At 44.6% G+C, this 20,986-nt stretch overlaps 1 protein-coding gene across 3 annotated transcripts in view; it reads right to left on the bottom strand.

Annotated features, from left to right (window-relative positions):
• F13A1 (coagulation factor XIII A chain) overlaps positions 1–20,986 on the bottom strand; it is a 164,905-nt gene that overhangs the window by 13,383 nt on the left and 130,536 nt on the right. For all 3 annotated transcript variants that reach the window (XM_032250040.1, XM_032250042.1, XM_032250041.1), the window contains exons 12-13: positions 19,685–19,972; positions 12,492–12,652 (exon numbers count right to left, since the gene is read on the bottom strand). In XM_032250040.1, coding sequence (XP_032105931.1) covers positions 12,492–12,652; positions 19,685–19,972 — 449 coding nt within the window. The remainder of the gene's footprint in view (positions 1–12,491; positions 12,653–19,684; positions 19,973–20,986) is intronic.

The following is a 20,986-nucleotide window of genomic DNA, read 5'->3' as shown; positions in this document are numbered from 1 at the left end:
GGGACAACTGGTACAGAGAAAACGTGGAAGACAAACTGAATTTTTCACTTTCTTCCCAGATGCCCTGCCTCAATCAATTCAGATATTGAGGGTGTAGAAATACATCAGAATACTTTACATCATGTCCCTAATTTAATTCTCAAGGGTGTTTGATATTTTTTTTCTGCATTAATAAATGTCCTGTATTAAGAAAAATCTTTGTATTAAAAAATACAAAATGAAGATACCACTTACAAAAGTTCTCTACGTTGGAGAAGATGGAGCTGCTACAGAGACATTACTGGCAAAAGTGTTTGGTATGATCACTTTTTTCTTTCTGGAAAAAATATTTTGGAGCCATCTGTCTTCTCCATGGTATGCTATATAAGGATGGGCATAAGCTCCTTAAAAAGTAAATCTGATAGTAGCTACTGACCCTTCCTCCACACAGACATACACAGTGACAAATACAAGATATATACAATATAGAGATATATTTTTAGGGGATGAACTATAGACCTACAAAGTCTATACATGGTTTTCTAGGGGCCCATGAAACCTAGATTAAGAACCCTTTCTATATCAGTAGGCTGGCTCTATATGAAGCCTCCTATGCTGTGGAAAGTGAAATACACCCTTCCAGGTCACTGGTGACAGTGATGGGGAATGTTTAGTGTTTGAGAAGCTGGCCCATGCATTGGGCCTTCATAGATAGGCTTCAGGTCTGAATATGATCAGAGGATTAAACCTTCTCAGGTAATTTAATATGTCATGCCCAATCAGTTTGCTTCCAGTATTGCCTCTGTAATTAGATGCTGGCATGGGTGTATCAGTTCTTCCCAGATTTCCCTGAAGCTGGAGTGGGGAGTGGGGAGAACCCTGGGGAATGGTGAGAGGAGAAGCCCTCCTCTGGTTGTAGTGTGTTTCTTTTGCAATGAATAAAGGCTGGTGTCCCTTTACCGACATTTGCCTCCTGCACTGAGAATATGAACTTCCTGTCCCTGACTACTGATGATAATGAACCTTAGACACTCAAACCCACTAAATAGAAAAGGCTGCCCAACGCTCAACATCACCGTGTTCTGCTTGGGAAATGTAACCGGAGGTGTCTCCCTCTCCTTGCTTCATTTGAGGAAAATGCTGCCAACACATAGTGTTTTCATGTTATGTGTTGATTTCAGTGATACATCATGCTATGGTACCTATAAAATGCTGAGAACAATGACTATTTGGGGAGAAAATGTCTGTTTGCATTGCACTATTTTAGGAATCTGCAAAGCTCCCTTTTCTTTATTGCTGAAAACATAATTCCATATCTGCATAGTCATATTTTTCATTTTCTTGCTCTCATAAAACCTTAAATAAAGGGAGCCTTCAGGCAATTTAGAGAAGGTTAGTTCAAGAAGAAACTTTTATGTGTATTCACTTTAGAGAAGAGTATTCATTACTTGGGCCAGAGAAAAGAATAAAGCATATGTCTTACTTGGTGACATTGAATGCTTTTGCATATATTTGATGGCCTTAAGTTTTTCTCAGTATTCCATTTAAAATATCTCTGTTTTAAAAAAATCAACCTGTAATATGATGCTTTTCCAAGCTTGTATCACTTACTGATATTGACACCCTGCATTTCTGTCCTTTATACTATTTTATGACTCTGATTCTTTGGTAAACAGGAAAATTACTAACACGCACATACTCTCTTTCTCTTATGTAAACTTTATGGGAAGAAATTACTTTTTTAGAAATCACAAGATATCTTCCACTGAGCATATGCTTTAAAAATACATAACTGTGGCAGGGTGCGGTGGCTCACGCCTGTAATCCCACCACTTTGGGAGGCCAAGATAGGTGGATCATGAGGTCAGGAGTTTGAGACCAGCCTGACCAATATGGTGAAACTCTGTCTCTACTAAAAATACAAATATCAGCTGGTCGTGGTGGTGTGCACCTGTAGTCCCAGCTACTTGGGAGGCTGAGGTAGAAAAATTGCTTAAATCTGGGTGGTGGAGGTTGCAGTGAGTCAAGATTGTGCCACTGCACTCCAGCCCGGGCCACAGAGCGAGACTCCATCTCTCTCTCTCTCTCTCTCTCTCTCTCTCTCTCTCTCTCACACACACACACACACACACACACACGAATACATAACTGTATTCAAAATTGAAACTGAAATGAAGGAAAAAGTTTGAGAAAAAGTAACAATAAATGAAGTTGGCAATCTGGTATACAGGATTTATTAGTGCACCTAACAGCCCTTATTTCAAGTTCTTTCAATCACGTATTGCACATATTACTGGACACTGAATTTTTTCCTCCCCCTTGGCCTGTGATCACTGTTGATAAGAAGCAATTTCTTGTTTGTAAACTCTGCTCATCACCACAGGCACTACCCTTGCTTTTAGCTGACACTTAGATGAGTATTTACTAACTAATGCTAATGGTTCTAGGACGATTTGGAAGTGTTCTCAGTCTATATTTTTCAATATAGTGGCCACTAGTCACCTGATGGCTATTTACATTTAAATTAATTAAAATTAAGTGAAATATAAAAAATACAGTTCTTCAGTTGCACTAGCCACATTTCAAGAACTCAACAACCTCATGTGACTGGTGGCTACTGTGCTGGATGGAGCAGATTTAGAACGTTCCCATTACCCTAGAAAGTTCCATCAACTCACTTAATCCTCCCAACACTACAAGGTAAATATTAGGAGTCTTCATTTTATAGATGAGGAAACTGAGGCACAAGGAAGTTAAATAACTTTCTCAAGTTCACACCATTAGTAAGTAGGGTAGGAGAGACCCAAATGTAGACAGTCTGGGGCCGTAGCCTTTGCTCAGCCACACATGATCCTGACTCTGATTAATGACAACAATAGTAACAAGTGACTTACATTTACGTAGTTAGTGTTTACTTAGTAATGCAGGCATTCTGTCCATCATCTTACTTACACTATTTAGTCTTCGCTACAGCCCAATGCTCTTGGGGTTGGACATGATTATTAACCTCATTCTGTTTATATGAAATTGAAATTTAGAAGATAAAAAGCTTACATAGTTAGGAATCTGGCAGAACTTGGATATAAATCCATGTCTTTCTGACCAAAACATTTATCTTTAAACCTACATACACTGTGATCCCTGACAGAAGAGAGGTAAAAATAGAAACTTTTTTTTTTTTTTTTTTTTTTGCTGGAATAGCTCCTTTATTTTCTGAAATCCACCAAAGAACCATTTGCAGCATCACCTTTTCAGTTATCACTAAACTATCAGTTGAGGATGATGATTGTAAGTTGACCCTGAACTAAATTAGAAAACATCTATAACTCACCTCTTTCTTTTTGACTTTATAGAGAAGGAATTAGATTTCTATGCCAGAGAAAAACGTGACAAGGTAGCCTTGGGGCCTTGATATATATTACTTGATGATAATAGGAATCACTGTCCGGGATGTTCTATTTTAAAAATGACAGAGATGCCATTTTTAAAAAGAGAACCAGTATTCCAAACACACTGGGATTGCATGACTTGAATGTGAGACTGGTTATTCTCATGTGTGTCTTTTTAAGATTAAAAAAAATAGCAAACATGAAATGCACAGAGCAAATTATGTTTTAGGTTCCACAATTACCAGTGACTTGTCATTTTCATTCTAAAATATGCACTGTTCTATAGCTGTCCTGAAGGGAGAGATGGAAATGAACATCTTCGATGAGCAGGGCTCACTCATAGACATAGTCTAGGATCATCTATCCTGGCTGACTAAGGACACCCATGGTCTGTCCCATGGCCACAATCCTCTGTGAAAGCAGCCACAGAGATGGATGGAGAGTCAGCTATGAGAGCAGGGCTGAAGGTGTCTCCTCCCGGCGTCCCCTGGGGTAAGCAGGCTTTCCTTGGTCAGAGTCCCTTATGTCTCACAGATAAATACCTCTGATTTTCTCCACAAATAACCTGAAATGGTGTCAGGGACATAACTGAGGTGACTGGGATGCACGCAGTGATGCTATGCCAGGCCAAGCTGAAGGGAGAGCAAGCTGGATGCAAGGGCTGAAGATCGGGGGCTGCCACAGTGAGTGCTTAGAGAAGTTGCTTGACCTCTCTGGGCCTCAGTTTCTTATGCAGTTAGTAGGCTGACTCAATGTAATATCACACAACAGAGCATCTGATACATACTAGCATTGATGAGATATGTGGTTTAAAGGGAGAACAGGTTGCCAGGGTGATCATGAGAACCTCCTCACTTACAGGGTCTTCTATGGGGAATGACATGAATTCGGTTTCTCAGGGACTAGCGAAGAGAACCACAAAGGGGAGAAGTGAAGAAGCCCACCTCTTGGTTCCCGTCCCCGGCCTCCCCTGAAGGGTATGGGGGTGGGCAGGGGGGAATCCTGGTGACAGGAGTGCGGTGGAGCCACAGAAAGCACAGGAGGTTGGAGATAGAATGTGCTCGGTTGTGGACATGGAGGGGAAAATGGTCAGCGTTCAGGGATAATTAAACACATAGCCTTTGTTCCCATTTTCTGCCTTGATGAAAAGTTTGTGATATTTGCAGAACTAAATGAAACTATAATTAGGTCTCACAGTGTAGCCAGTCACTGTCATGTACACTGTCATTACATCTCAAGTGGTTTCCCCAATTTTAACTTGTCCTCTGGGATACAGTTGTATGAATGGGATGTGGGAGGTGTGGGGCCAGAGCCGCCACAGCCGTCCACCCTTCCTTGCTCCATGCTGGTAGGTTTCCAGTGTATGAGCTGTAGGAGACTGAAGAGGATTCTGTCAACCTCGGTAAAAATTGTGGACATCTTATGAAAAGCTCCGGTTAGAACACAGCATTAGGTTGGTTGTTAAGAAAAAACAGGCTAGTGTCCCAAGTTGAAAGAGATTTGGACATGGGGCTGGAGCCAGGGTGTAACTGTGCAAAGTGGAAAAGGGACCCCCTTTTTCTGAGGTGATGAGGCTCCACGTCAAGCTGCAGGGCTTGGTGGTTGGTGAGTGGGCTGGACTGGGTCCCCTCACTGTCTCCTTCACACCCCCAAACGGGCACAATCTGCACAGGGGTAAATGCTGGGCTAGGGGGAAGCCGCCCAGAGGAAGGTCTCTGCCCCCTCTCTGGGGTCAACAGTGACACTTCCCATGGGTCTTGTGTTACCTATACAATGCCCGACCAGTCACCGCTGGTCCTGTAGCTATTCTGCTTGTTGAAGTCGATTTCTATGGATGAAGCCTCTTTCACAGGCCCCATGTACACTGTCCCTGCAAGAGGAGCACCCCAGGCTCTCTGTGTAAGTGCTGGTTAGCTCAGGTTAAAACACAGCAACTGCCCACCTTAAACAGCTAGGCCAGTGCTGAAAGAAAGTAGCAGCAACCTCTCCCTATTTCAGAAAAATGCAATGAAAATGTTCTCACTGTTGAAGTTTTCTCTGATAATATTTTGTTTTGTTTTTTTGAGTCTTGCTCTGTCACCCAGGCTGGAGTGCAGTGGCAGGATCTTGGCTCACTGCAGCCTCTGATTTCCGGGTTCAAGTGATTCTCCCGCCTCAGCTTCCCGAGTGGCTGGGATTGCAGGCGCATGCCACCACAGCCTGGATAATTTTTGTATTTTTAGTAGAAATGGGGTTTCACTATGTTGGCCACGTTCATCTCAAACTCCTGACCTCAAGTGATCCACCCACCTTGGTCTCTCAAAGTGCTGGGATTACATGCATAAGCTGCTGTGCCCGGCCTCTCTGATAATGGTTTTTAGAGTTCTAGGCATTTGCTACAGTTTATTTACAGAGTGGGCACCAAATAACGATCTGAAGAATGGATCAATGCAAGAGTGACTAAACAAAGAGATAAATAAATACGAGAAAGTCTTTCAGCGAACGGACAAAAAAAGTACAAAGCAAATGCTTACTTTTAAAAACTCTTGGAAACAATTGCCCTCATTTTAAAAGTTTTTTTTTTCTTGAAAAATTTGGAGACATACCTGTGTGCTTATGGTCGTAACTTTAAAAATCACACACATAAAATGGTTACATTTTCTCCTAGCAAAAGAGTTCCTAGTTCATATGAGAAAATTAGTTCTATCGGGGCTTGCTGACATTCTGCAAAGGCTGCAGGACTTTTTCCACGTGATAATGTCACAGAAGTGCTGGCTCCTGAGCTGCTTTAGAATGGCGGGTACTGAGAAGAGGTCATTAGAGAAACATGTGAGTGCCTCCTCTCTCCCCCAAGCCTTAAGCCAGGCTCTCCAAGGTGGTTCTTCCTGGCAGGAGGAAAGTCCCATTCCACAGGGAATGCTGCATACACTCAACACCTGGCGACCAGAGTTTCAAGAGATCCCATGCCATCTGGTGAGGGCCACACTCTGCCCTAAGTAGCCCCCAGGCATTGATGGGACTATGGAGGAGAAAGGGAGCATTTACCAACAGCACTAGGTCTGGACACGGGCCACACATTCTCGCAAACGTTGCTACAGATGTGAATCCCCACAATGCTGTGTTTTATACGTGACTGTACGTAACAGGAGGAGCGGTATAATCATAGTGTATTCATTTTGCAAAGGGGATACTGAAGTTCAGAGAGAGGGTGTGTGTGTGTGTGTGTGTGAGAGAGAGAGTGAAAGAGTGAGAACAAGCAACACATGGGAAGGCAGAGAAAAATTCTGTGTCTGATTGTAATAAAATTTTCTTTTCTTGTCAAAATATTTTGATAGCATGCGGAAAGAGATGTGTGCTCATTAAAGTTTAATGACTGCCTCCTTCTGCCTGTTCCCATGTGAGGATCACACACTCTGACTCGAATATGGTGGGTGTTGGGAATTGTTGATTGGGAGCACAATTGAGCCCAATCTCCATCTTTATCACCACAGGGACCAGTGAAATCCACGACTGGGTCCATTGGGATGCACGAACAGGAAGCCACTGGCCTGCTTTGGTTGACAGTGACTTGGATTCAGACAGATGAGACAAATATTGTGCCAGATTGGCCCAAATTTGCTCTAAAAGGCAATCAGGTAAGAACAGCTGGAAACTAGCTAGGAAACTTCAGTTTCGGGGCTGAGCTGGGTACTGCCCAGAGAAGACAGTGCTTTGGGCAAAGCCTTTGAAGAGTAGGGAGGAAGAAAAAGCAGCTCCGACTTGTGGGAAAGCAGAGTTGACAATCATGTTACATTATACTCTAGAAACTTCTTTGAAGCCTCTTTTTCCACAGAGTCGATGATAAAGCTCTCATCCCAAATTGCAGATTTCCTTCAACATAGCCCCAAGCTATCTTTCCCAGGTTACCCTTATTCATCCCAGCTCCCAGTCCCCACTCCAGCTAAACTATACTTCTTGCTGCTCTACCTACCACCGTCCACCTCCCTGCTAGCCCTTGCTAACATTTTTTCCTAGTATCTGGAGTGGTCACTCCATCCAACTCTACTGGTTGAATGTTATCTGTTTATTGGGGACCATCTATCTTCCTATAGCCTTAATTCTTGATGTCCCACACCACTCAAGCATGTGCAATCTCTTTTCTTCTGAACACAAAACCCTCTGTGAAGTAAATGACCACCTTTTTTTTCTGTGACAGTTCCACTGCAACCTAGCAGCTGCCACCACAGACTTTTGAGTCAGGAAGACTTGGGTCAGAAGTGTCTCTCCTTCCTTCACTAGGCACTTGATCATTGGCAAGCTATTAATAAGCAACAATAATGGCAATAATAGCACCAACTAACATATCCTAGGTGTGCACTGTGACTCAGGCATCCACTGACTGATAAAATACTCACAAGAACCCCAGGAGGTGAGTTACCATTGCCTTTGACTCACAGATGAGAACACAGAACCCCAGAGAGGTGAAATGATCTGTCCAGGCTTACACAGTCACGATGTTCAGAAATCAGGCTTCAAACTCAGATAGTTTGGTTCCAGAGCCCATGTTCTGACCACTGTGCTACAAGATACTACCTTCTCTGGTCCCCTCAGTTTTCTAGTCTGTAAATCAGGGGTTATAGTAACGTCCTCCTTGCAGGATGGTATAGAGGGTTAAATAAGATAATAGAAGAGAGGTGTTTAATAATGCAGTGCTTAATAACTCATAGCTGCTGTCATCATAATCACCAGGGGCTGATCCCAACCCTTCCTTTGACTGAGCTGAGCAGGAAGGGTTGTGGTCTCCTCTCTGTGTCTCACATAATTCCCCCCTGTGTCTGGCGCATTTGCCCACAGCAACCTTGAGGCTCAGTCAGCAGCATGCCCACCCAGGCTCAAAAAGATTGAAAAACAGTATAGCATTTTCCCGGAATTTAGAGATACATGTCCTAGGTAATTCCGGACCTCTGGGCCATTGTGGTTTGGTACTTTTACTGCATTTAGCTCCCTTTCCAAGTCCTAGATTTTTTTTTAACTTTTATTTTGAGTTCAGGGGTACATGTCCAGGTTTGTTATATAGGTAAACTCAAGTCGTGGACGTTGTACAGATTATTTCGTCACAAAGGTATTAGGACTAGTACCCATGAGTTATTTTTCCTGATCCTCTCCCTCCTCCCACCCTCCACCCTCCACCCTCCAGTAGGTCCCTGTGTATGTTGTTTCCCTCTATATATCCATGTGTTCCCATCTTTTAGCTCCCACTTATAGTGAGAACACACAGTGTTCACTTTTCTTTTCCTATGTTGGTTTGTGAAGATAATGGCCTCTGGCTCCATTCATGTTCCTGCAAAGGACGTGATCTCATCCTTCTTTTATGGCTATGGCTGCATTGTATCCAGTCTACCACTGATGGGCATTTAGGTTCATTCCATGTGTTTGCTATTGTGAACAGTGCTGCAATAAGCATACATGTGCATGTGACTTTATGATAGAATGATTTATATTCCTTTGGGTATATACTCAGCAGTGGGATTGCTGGGTCAAATGATAGTTCTGTTTTTAGCTCTTTCAAGAATCATCGCACTGTTTTCTACAATGGTTCAACTAATTTTCACTCCCACCAACAGTGTGTAAGTGTTCCTTTTTCTCCACAACTTCACCAGTACCTGTTATTTTTTGACTTTTTAATTATAGCCATTCTGACTGGTATAAGATGGTATCTCATGGTGGCTTTGATTTGCATTTCTCTGATGATTAGTGATGTTGCCAGTATCCAGCATTTAGAAGGAACTTGAACATGTTTACAAGAAAAAAAAAACATTAAAAAGTAGGCAAGGGACATGAACATACATATGGCCAACAAACATATGAAAAAAAAAAGATCATGGAGCATGGAGGCTATAATTCTTAAGAAACTAACACAGGAACAGAAAACATAAAACCACATGTTCTCACTTTTAAGTGGAAGCCAAATGATAAGAACTTATGGACACACAGAAGGAAACAACAGACACTGGGGCCTACTTGAGTGGGGGAGAGTAAGAGGAGGGAGAGGAGCAGAAAAGGTAACTATTGGGTACTGGACTTAATACCGGGTGGTGTAATGATATGTACCACAAACCCTGTGACACGTGTTTATCTATGTACAAACCTTCATATGTATCCTCAAACCTAAAGTAAAAATGCAAAGGAAGGAAGGAAGGAAGAAAGGAAGGAAGGAAGAAAAAAAAAGCAAACTCACACCGAGTTCTGTTTTGTACAATGTATCTGACTCCTCTTCCTAGGTCTCCTTTGGAATATTTCAACTTGAATTTTTCTTATTACTCTCCTCTCCCCTTTTTCCTGTTCTCCACATTCTTTCTCCTTTGTTCCTCCTGTCCCTTCCTCCTCTCCCCTCTTTGCCCTCCTCTTTTCTTTCCTCTTTTTCTCCTTTTGCTCCCTTCCTTTTCTCCTCTGTTCTTTCCTCTTCCCTCTGCCCCTCTGTCCTCTCCCTCTCCTCTTCTCCTGCTCCCCTCCCCTGCTGTGGCTCTGCATTTCATATCTCCAGGAGGCTGGGTGTCATCCCAGTCCCCAGTCCACAGGCCGGAGCTTCTGCATGCAGGGCCTCTCACCCAGTCTCTCATTCATGACCCCTGGGTGGTCCTTGGGGTGTAAGTCCTTCATCCAGGAACACTTCTACCCCATTTGGATTTAGGCTACCCTTGGAGTTAATGGGGCTTATGGTTAAGAAACAGTTTATGGGATGATCTCTCATTCCACCTTTTTGAACAAAGTTGGCATGGATAGAATCCAGAATTTCCACCTCTCTCATATTCTCTTTCCCATCAAATGTCCCCACCTCTACATAAGTTTCCTCCAGGAACAGCATCTCTGGTTTCTTTGTGGAAGGAAACACAAAACAAAGTAATTCTCCATTTAAAGTACTCTCTCCATGCCTACGCCTGCTAACTTGTGGAATAAGGTATTCTGATTCCACCCCTGGGGTATTAAACTGTTCTTTAAGTAAACCCAGAAGATAACTAACAAATAATCCTTCAAATTAATAATGCCTAAAAGATGAAAGTTGCCTTCATACATCCAGTTTATTATCAGTGGTGCAATTAAATTCTATTTTCTGCTGTGGTTTGAGCACTTCACAGCTTGGGAAGGCTCTCTCCTGAGACCTTTGCAGGGGCAGGCCATCACTTCATAATTAGGTAAGCATGCAGGCCTTGCTGCTGGTAGGGAAGGTTCCGGGTTGAGCTCATAAATGAAACCTGCTCAATGGCCCACAAAGGTTAGCAAACGCTGCTTCCACCAAGCAGCTGAGACAGGCCCACAGCAGGGGCTGCCGCGTGTCTGTAGGAAGAGCCAGCTGTGAAGGACAGCTTCTGGGTTATGGCATCCTGTACCTTATGCTATTGACTTGACGTTCTCGTGGATGATGGTATCTCTGCAGCAGCCTCAATTCCCACTCCTCCATTTTGAATTTGTTTCTGACTTTGCCTGCCAACCCTGCACATCCTCATTTTCATTCTTTCTTTTAAGGCATCCTGTGCAGATAATGCCATGGTGGGCCTGTGGGCTATGACAGGGGCAAAGGAACCAAAGAGACATGACAATGTAGGCCTTCGTAGACAAGAAGGGCCCGGTGTTCTCCTGATGGGCACTACATGCCTGGGAGTTTGGGTGAACCTCGCCTTGGGGTAGCTCACTGTGTCAGTCACACAGGACCAGACCATAAGAACAGCTGAAGGAGCTGGTTCCCAGCCCTGCCTTTGCAGCCAGCCTGCTGGGGTTGGAAGCCCAGCTCCACGGTTTGCTGGTTGTATGGCCTTGGAGGAGCTATAGAACATCTCTGCGCTTCAGTTTTCTCATCTGTAAAGTGATGCTAATACTGTTTACCCTGTGGGATTGTTGGTGGTTGAAAATGCAACCATGTAAAGTGCTTTAAGAACAGTGTCTGGAGCCCAGTAGGTACTCAAGGAACACTGCCATTCTGAATGCTGCACAGCAGTGATTAGCTCTCCAAATGACTCTCAGCAAAGGATTTGAGAAGCAAGGCCTGCCGTCACCCTGGCCACCTCTAGGACCATTAAAATTATGGTCGGCTTTATGAAACTTTGATTTATCTACCACTTTAGAGCAATGTAGTTTAGCAGGATCTGTGCTAATCACTCTTAATCACTTCAGGAAGATTGTTTTCCAGAGACTAAGGAAGGGCTCTAAGCCCTGTATAAGGGCTGCATGAGATGTCACTTCTCAGGATCCCTGCTGGAGGCCTGGTTTCCTGCTTCCAGGGCAGGAAGGTGTCTCTTGGATGCAGCCACAGATGCCCCCAGAAGTTACAGCTGTGGGTCTGAGAAGTAAGGGCATACGGGCTTCCACATTTGTCTCCAACTCTCATCCTCGACCCTCCTCTGCCAAGTCTCTTGAACCATTTGGGCAGAGATTTCTTGTGATCACTAGAGAGACACCATGAAAACTACTGGTCAAACAGGCAAAACAAACCTATGGTGATAGAAATCAGAAAAGCTATTATCTTGGTGATGGTCCAGGGGGTTAGTGGCTGGAAAAGGCACGAGGGAACTTTCTGGGGTATTGGAAGTCCTTCATTTCTTCATCTGGCTTATGGTTGCAAAGTACACACACATACAAAATATATATATTTTGATCTGTAAAACCTACTGTCCACAACTATACCTCCATGAACAAATTACTGTCCAACATGTTGCAGGCAGTTCATCTATCTCTTATGGCATGCCTGACCCACTTTATTCTTGAGACACTGAAAGTTCTAAGTATCTGTAGCCATTACACGTCTTTATCTTCCTCCACAAGTGTGTTTATACCCATAGCTTATATTTATATCTGCAGTCACATCTATATATTTAAATCTGGAGAGGAGAGAAAAGTGTTACATGTATGTGTCTATATATAGGACAGTTTACTTCTTTCAAAGAGCAAGAGGATCCTAGCACTTTTTTTTTTTTTTTTTTTTTTTTTAGCAGGACGTTCATTCACACACACATACATGCACGCACACACATGCAAGCACACATATGCACATTCATTCACGCATGCACACACACACACACACACACACACACATACAAGCATGCCCATGCACATGTGAACACAAGTCTGGTTGCCTTTCTCTCTTTTCTAAGTTGAGACGTTACGACTGACCTTGATGATGACCTCAGGGATTATTAGCACGATGGACTTCTGCTTGACCAGAACATCTTTGGTCTCATTGACGCGAGCTGTGACAAAGAAGTGCAGGGACGCCTGTTCTAGCAGCTGACCCATGTACTCGCCGGCTCGGATCAGCACCTCCTCTTTCTTGACTGGCAGGAGGAAACACACAAGACTTGAGACAGGGTCTGCTTTACTTTTCCCCAAGTTTCCCCATCCTTCCCACATTAGCCTAGAAGCCACCAGGAGCACAGCAAAGGGAAGGGGCAAGTGGAACAAAGAGTCAACTGGGGATAAGCTGTCCTGCTTCTTTGGTAAAGAATGTGCTGGAAATTTAATATTCACTGAAGTCTTACTGGAGAAAATGTGTCAAACTTACTAAACAGTTCTTTTGCTGTTGTAAAAGAAGTGCCATGGAAAAGATGTGATTTTTGTGGCAAAGAAACACCAAGGGTTTTTAATGGTGGCTTTGATTTGGGCTGGGATAATCCCCAAATGGTACATGTGGGGTGCAAATGGAACATGAAATCCAAGGCCACAATTCCACATACAATCCCCTTGTCAAATAAGAAGTATCTCACCTAGACCATGGCCCACACTAAGACAAAACTGTCAACTCCCTAAACATTGCTTCTATAGCATTCCACATTTTCTTTCTAATCTGATATGATTTTTCTATTTAAGAGAAGGAAGCTGTTGAAACCACTTTCTACCAAAGGCATTCAAGTATCTCCAAACCTCTGTTTGTGATTTAGAAGACCTCTGTCCCAAACAATTGTTTTCTCAATGGAAACCAGTCACTGATGTCAGATTTCTAGGTCCTGGGGACAAGCCGATGAGAATGGCATTTGGAGGATGGGGAGTGGCCCTGGCTTTCCTCCAATTACCATCCGGGCTGAAGATGGTGAGTTCTATCTCATGGCTCTAGTTTACTTTCTCTCAACTCTCATTTCCCACTGTCCAGGATTCTAGAGAGCGATGGGCAGTTTTTCTGTGTGCTGAGCTCAGGTGTGTACCTGCTGCTACCTGATTGGAGCCAGATGCCTGCATGTGCTGACAGCTGGCAGACCCAGCCGATGAATGGGTGACTCCTTCCTCCATCCCCAGCCACAGGGAACAGACTCTATGAATCTTCACAGAACTGAATACCTATACTGCTTTCCTTCTCAATGTCTGGCTTTTGCCAAAGACTTCTCCTTCCTGTGGAAATTACTGAAGAAAACAGCTTTACGGCCAACAGTTTGAGTGCAGAGGGTAATTCATGTTAGCCTGCTGTACTGAACAGCAGTTTTGTAGGAGGGTGGAGTGCCTGCGGATGTGCATGCACCAGAGCAGAGGGCAGGGCCCCTCACTCCCCACTGCTCAAAGGTGTGGGTTCATTGAGCCATGTCCATCATCTGTGGGAGGAACTCTCACACCTGCACTGGATCTGCAGCAATTTGCCCTGGGCCTCGAAGACCAAGAGTCTTGGAAGGCCTCTGCCTTGGCAGTACTTCTATTTGGAAGTCTCTTTACAGATATATAAATGCTGTGCCTGCTTTGAAGCCTTCTGCCTGAAGACTTCTCAGTCTTGGGTCCATATCACAATCACCTGGGGACCTTTAGAAACCTGCCACACTGGATCTCATTCCAGGCCAATTAAATGAGAGGCTTGGAGCACCCAGACATCTGTATTTTTAAAAGCTCTGCAGCTGACTCTGATGTGCAGCCAGGGTTGAGAAGGCCCGCTCTGACAACTAGGGGCAGCCCTGCAGAAAGCCTGGGTTCCGGTGGGAGGGGTGGCTTTCCAGGCTAAGTCCTTGTTGTTCCTCCTGTGGTCTGAAGACCGGCAGCACCACCATCAGCTGGGAGCTTGTTACAGATGCAGGTTCTCTGACTCCTCACTGCACCACGGAAGTCAGGAACTGCTTTTGAATAAGATTCCAGACAATGCCCATTCAAGTGTGAGATGCTCTGAGAGACAGGAGGTTCTGACAGCAGAAGGTGTAAGTTAGTGCAGAATTAGGGTGGATTGAGGACTGCCTAGGTTTTAAATTGAAAGGCTTGTATCCTGGGAACCCTGTCAATCCCTGGAAAACTCAAAAGGTTGGTCATCCTAGACTAGCAGTTGTTAATAGCGGGCACTGTTACCCCCAGGGTACGTTTCGCAATGTCTGGAGAACTTTTTGATTGTCACAACTGGGGTGGAGGGTGGGTTCTTACTGGGATCTGGTGGATCCGGGCCAAAAATGCTGCTAAATATCCCATGATGCACAGGATGGTACCACAACAAAGTATCCAGCCCACAATGTCAGTGGTGCTGAAACCAAGAAAACTTGCACTAGGGCAGGTGGATTATTAGAATGTATTGGTCTATTTTAGTCAAGTATTAAAGAGCTAGCTTTGTTGGCTTGATTCCTGGGGCAGCGCTATTCCATTTAGATCTGGCTCTTTAAAGCTATGACCTTGCCTTGACCTTGGCCCCCAGGTCTTGCCTTCTGGACTGACCCACTAGCATTGCCTTTTTGGACCTAGGCCTGGCCTTGCTTCCTCCATGGCTCCCCTTGCAACTCATTGTCCAGATGAGTGAGGTTCTGGCCCTGTATTGGTGACGGCCTCGGATGAGCACAAGTGGTCAGTTTGTCATGTCTCCAGATAGGATGGATGAAGTGGCAAAGTGGAAGGCCTCGAAGCACATGTGTTTTGCCTCTAGCTGCCTCTAATAATAATTTAAAAAACCGGCATCCTGTGACTATTTCTAGAGGACTGTGTTTGACCACTGGATTTATTTTGACTACCGGGATATGACTTCTTTGCAGAGGCTCTTGCTACCTTTATAATCTCGGTATCAGGACCCCTTTCTTCCCTGAGGTAGAACACTCCCTAAACCATAGCACCAAAGAAACCAGGCTGTGCTTCAGAGCCCAAGAGAACAGTGCTTCTGAAATAGTATGTTATGTAAGTGCTGTGTTTTGCCACTGCACAAGAAATTGTTCTAGATAAAGTTTATTAAACGTGGCAAGAGAAGGAGGAATAGATTTTCACTCTGTGAGTGGTGGGGCTGGGATGCTGCCAATATCATTTACGGTGTCTGGGGAAAGCCAAGGGAGACACAGACTGGAGCTGCCTCATCTCTTTTCCAAAAAGCAAAGAAAACTAAATATAGCCAAGTGGAAATGATAGCACCTTTGAAGGTACTGAGAGGTTTAAGTTATTCAGATCTCCCAAGCTGATTCTAGCATACGCATTCCCTTTAATCATCAATCTGGAAACTATGCCTCCCATTCTACTTGGAAAACTTTCTTTGCAACAGAGGTGTCTAAGAATGCTTGATCAAGGCCTAAATTTATGTGGCTTTTTGCAATATACCACAATTTATTTTAGATTTCAATTTTCAATTTATTGCATGCAGTGAATGCCACCTGCCTGCAGGGCAAAGGAACAAAGAGCCTCCAGTTCCCTTCAAGTTATTCAGGACAAACTGGGGCTGGCCAAGTGAGTGGGAGACGTGTTCCTATTGACTCAGGCGTAGGTTCGGTCAGCTGTCCCAAATCAGTGACTGAGAGAATGATATCATTCTACTCACCCATACGAGCTCATTCTTTAATTGGATTAGAGAGGGAAGGGGAAGGAGATTATGAAACAGGACTCTTGTGAGGTTGGAAAAGGGCTGGCATTTGGTTCTTTGTCTAAGGATCTGTGCTGGACTCCAGGTAGTGTGGGCACAAGGAAGGGAACTGGCCCAGTTGGGGCCAAGTTTACACTGAACTGGCTCTCTGTCACTGCAATAATCTATTACCTCATTGAGCACACAGATCGCCTCTCATTGCTGTGTCGGGTCTTGAACACATCGACTCATCTTTCTAGCTTCAGTTTCCCCAAATGCAAACATGCTGAAAGTCACCATTTAATGAGAGTTTACCATGTGCCAAACACTTCACATGTATCACTCATTTGGTGTCCTCCACAGCTTCCTTCTCTCACACCACATGTCCAATCTATCAGCCAATCAGGTGGGCTCGACCTTTAGCACATGCCCAGATCAGGCTAGTTCTCGCTGCTTCCATTGCTACTATTAGTACCTCTGAGTGGAGTGATTGCAGAAGCATCCTACCAGTCTCTAAGCTTCAGCCCCGCTTCATCTTTAATCTCTTCGCAAAGAGCAGCCAGTGATCTTTTCAAAACCTAAATTAGATTATGCCACATTTCTGCTCAAAACTGTCTAAAGGCTCCTCTGCTTACTCAAAATAAAAACCAAAGGCCTCATAAAGGCCTACAATTCTTTATATGGCCTGTACCCAACACTGCCCCCTTGCCACCTTTGATCCTGATTCTGGCTACTTGCTGCTCATTGAGCACATCAGACATGCTCTGGCCCCAGGGCCTTTGCACGTACAGTTTCTTCTGGTGGGAATGCTCACTTTTGACCTTCACTCAGGTTTCTTATAAATGTCTCCTATTAGAGAGGTGTTGTTTTCTGACCACCTCCACAAGAATTCCCTGTTCTCCTTAACCTGCTTTACATTTTTCTATTACCCATATGACTATACTATAGAGTCACTTGTTTGTTTGCTTATGTCTGGCTCCCCCTGAGATCAGAAATTCAGTAAGGATAGGCATTGCTGTGTCTCCAGCATAAAACAGAATCTATACTTGCAAGCACTAAATAAAGGGTTGGGAAATGAATCAAGAGCCCTGTGGTGTGCATGGTATTGTTCCCCTTTGCAGATGAGGAGAAAGTGATCAGAGTGCTTAAGCAGCCTGCTCAGGAGACACAGAGGTAGGTGACATAGTTGTTGCTTACACCCAGAGTTCTCTATTTGCAAAACTCTCTGAAATCAAATGTGGCTGACTGTTTTAAACAATCTTGATGACTGTTGTCTTCCTCAGTCCTTTATACTGACTATTCTTTTCTACGAAAATTACCTTTACTACCCTAGGAATAGGAAAAGCGTCAAATCTTTTAGTTTCCAAAGGAAACACTATAGTGATTTCTTAGTTACTTATTTATTTGAGATGAAGTCTTACTCTATCCCCAAGGCTGGAGTGCAGTGGGGCAATCAGCTTACTGCAACCTCCACTTCCTGGGTTCAGGCGATTCTCCTGTCTCAGCCTCCTGAGTAGCTGAGATTACAGGCACACACCACCACCCCTGGTTAATTTTTTGTATTTTTAGTAGAGATGAGGTTTCACCACGTTGGCCAGGCTGGTCTCAAGCTCCTGACCGCAGGTGATCCACCCACCTCAGCCTCCCAAAGTGCTGGGATTACAGGCGTAAGCCACCATGCCCAGCCCCACTATAGCGATTTCTTAATTATTAGCTCTATTACTGAAGCTAGGGAGATTTGCTTCTTTCAAATTTGAGTAAGTTCCTTGGAATTAGGATTTTTAAGCATAGTTTCACATTTTTCTGGGAATATTTTCTGAAACCTCAGCAAGGGTCCCATGATCTGTGACAGCCACCATATCCAGAGAGCTTGAGAGCAATTGAGACTTGTGGCTTGGCCATCCCAGGGGACTGTATTAGTTTTGCTTGCCTTTGCTTTGTCAAAATTGTTATTTGTACACTTTCCTTTTCAGTGCCACATGCCAGGCCAACAGAAATTGGTGCCCCAAAGTACTGAGGTCCTTTGCAACCTGCTGTAACTCATGCTCTGCCCGGAGACGAGTTTCTTCCAATTGATCGGTGTTGCCTGTCATGTGGTCAACTGTTGCGCCCACCAAATATTAACACCCCAGGAAATGTGATTGTTGGCCATTGTAATCCCCAAGGCAAACTGTAGCACATGGATCCCGATCTGCTTAAAATATTCTGAGTTTTTATAGTGATGAAAATGCTGGGAAGGATGTATATGCAAGGACAAGAAAGAGGCCCCACGAGAGATGACAGAGGCAGAAAACCCCTTCACAGGCCTCTTCTAGATGACACGTCTTTGTCTCCAGTCTCCTTTTGTTTTACAGATGGAGTCTCGCCCTGTCACTCAGGCTGGAGTGCAGTGGTGTAATCTCGGCTCACTGCAACCTCTGCCTCCTGGGTTCAAGCGATTCTCCTTCTTCAGCCTCTGGAGTAGCTGGGACTACAGGTGCCCGCCACCAGGCCTGGCTAATTTTTTGTAATTTTAGTAGAGAAGGGGTTTCACCATGTTGGCCAGGCTGTTCTCAAACTCCTGACCTTAGGTGGTCCACCCACCTTGGACTCACAAAGCTCTGGGATTACAGGTGTCAGCCACCACGCCCAGCCAGACACAGCATTTTTAGAAGCAGCCTATGTGCAGTGCCTAGATCTCCCTGCCTTCTGAATGGGAAAGCAAACACACCCTTCGCCCTGGACAGCCCCTAAAAGACTTTCCTAACTTGGGAAAGAGGCACCAGCAGAGGGCCTGTTTCTGAGATGGGTCATTTAGATCCGTGATCCACAAACTCTCCTGTACACTCCAGTCTCCTTGGGATCTTGTCAAAACATGGGTTTTGATTCAGAAGGTGTGGGGTGGGACATGAGAGTCTGCATTTTCAACAAGCTCCTTGGGGAGGCTAATGCAGCTGGCTCATGGACCACACTTTGAGTAGCAAGAAGTTACATTTACTTCTCATAATTCATGGGGCTCTAGGCTTTTAAAATTTCAGCGTTCACTTCTGTGCCTGAGATGTGAAGATGAAAGTGGAGGCTTTTGTGCTGGGCGGGGTGGCTCATGCCTGTAATCTCAGCACTTTGGGAGGCCGAAGTGGGCAGATTACCTGAGATCAGGAGTTGGAGATCAGCCTGGCCAAGATAGTGAAACCCCGTCTCTACCAAAAATACAAAAATTAGCTGGGCGTGGTGGCACGTGCCTGTAATCCCAGCTACTTGGGAGTCTGAAGCAGGAGAATTAATTGAACCCAGGAGGTGTAGGTTGCAGTGAGCTGAGATCGCACCACTGCACTCCAGCCTGGTGACAGAGCATGATTCCATCTCAAGAAGAAGAAGAAGGAGAATGAAAAGGAGAAGGAGAAGGAGAAGGAGAAGAAGGAGGAGGAGGAAGAGGAGGAGGAGGAGGAGAAGAAAGTGGAGGCTTTTGCAGAATAAGTGAGTTCTCCCTGTGAGGCTCACACTTCTGAGTCTTGGGGAGAACTTTAATTTTGACATAAAGCTATAATGGGTATGAACACATAGCAAGACAGGGGCCAGACAGTAAGTCTAAGAGAGAACCACATTGCTGTTAGCTTACAGGACAAGGGCTCCAGCATCACGCTGAACGTCTCCTTCTTGAATTCTGCCTTCGAGACCCCGGTGTAGAAGATAATGTTGGCTGAGAGATAAGCTGTGGTGGTGTAACGCCTGTGGCTTTTGTTCTGGAAGGTGATGGTAAGCTTCAAGTCTTGTCCCAGCACGGCATTTTCCACTTCAAAGTCCATGTCAACATTGGACCTCGATTTGATGACACCTTCTGTGTTGAAGGGCTTTCTAACTCCGTACATCAGGGCAGTTTCTAGGGCCAGTCTCTCTTCTTTTTGACCTGGGGGAGATCCAGAGATAATGCCAGGGAAAAATACAATCCACCAGAGAGAAAGTCACATTAAAAGATGCATTGTATACTGCACTTGCTGGGGTGTTTCTATGATACAAGCTTCAGACCTCCCCAGGAAGCAGGTACCCTCATTATTCCTATGTTATAAATGCTGCAAAGTCAGATTCCCAGAGAGTCAGTGACCAGCCTAGGCTGTGAGTTAGCAGGTGACAGTGTTGAGACCTATTTAGAAAGGGGTTTCTCCGGAGGCACTATTTTAGGGGTTGGCAGATAAAATTGGCCATGTCTGTCTCTTCTTAAACTGTGGTGTTGGTTTGCTTGCCCTTCCTTAGTCCTAGCCATGTGGCTAGAATTTGGGGACCTCTAATAATTGGAAATTATTGCCTCTTGCCATTCTATCTCCTGAAATGTAACTTTTCTCTCTGATTTGTAAATCTCCTCCAAAAAAACCTGTCTTCCTGATCTCTCCTTCCACTTGGGCCTGTTTCACTTACTCTTTGCTGAGCTGACCCTGGAGGGCTCCTGCATCATTCTTCCTTACTTTCCTCAATTGCCATTGCCCCCAATGCCCATGCCATGGCAGAAAGCAGAAATCACTTTTTACCAAACCTTGCATCCCCCAGTCCCCAAGGACACTGGGCTCTGGTAAGACATCAAAAAGCCAACCCCACCCAAGGTGCTCAGGTCAGATCCCTTGGAGGGGCACTAGTGGTCCAGCGTCTCCTGGGGATGTTCTCCACCTTCATTAGGGGATTCGAGATTCTCAGTGAAGACCAGGAGCAAAGACACGTCTTTGCTTTTCTTTATACAAGGCCTCCCGAACTCATCTGACACTGAGTGCAGTTTTGTGAGGAACATCTGTTGACATGCAGTGGTGCACCAAAGTTCTAATGAAGTTGGAGTTGTATGTGCTGTTTTTCAGGAAAATGTTTTGTGCAGGGTTTCCAAAGTGGCTGCGGCAGAGATGAAGGGAGGAAGAGGAAGGTAAGCTCTGGAAGAAGA

The sequence above is a fragment of the Sapajus apella genome, unplaced genomic scaffold (assembly GCF_009761245.1).
Source record: "Sapajus apella isolate SASKATOON/1434 unplaced genomic scaffold, GSC_monkey_1.0 scaffold70, whole genome shotgun sequence".
Lineage (NCBI taxonomy): Eukaryota > Metazoa > Chordata > Mammalia > Primates > Cebidae > Sapajus > Sapajus apella.
Note: the sequence above shows the minus strand (reverse complement) of the source record. Positions and strands in the feature narration are given on the sequence as shown.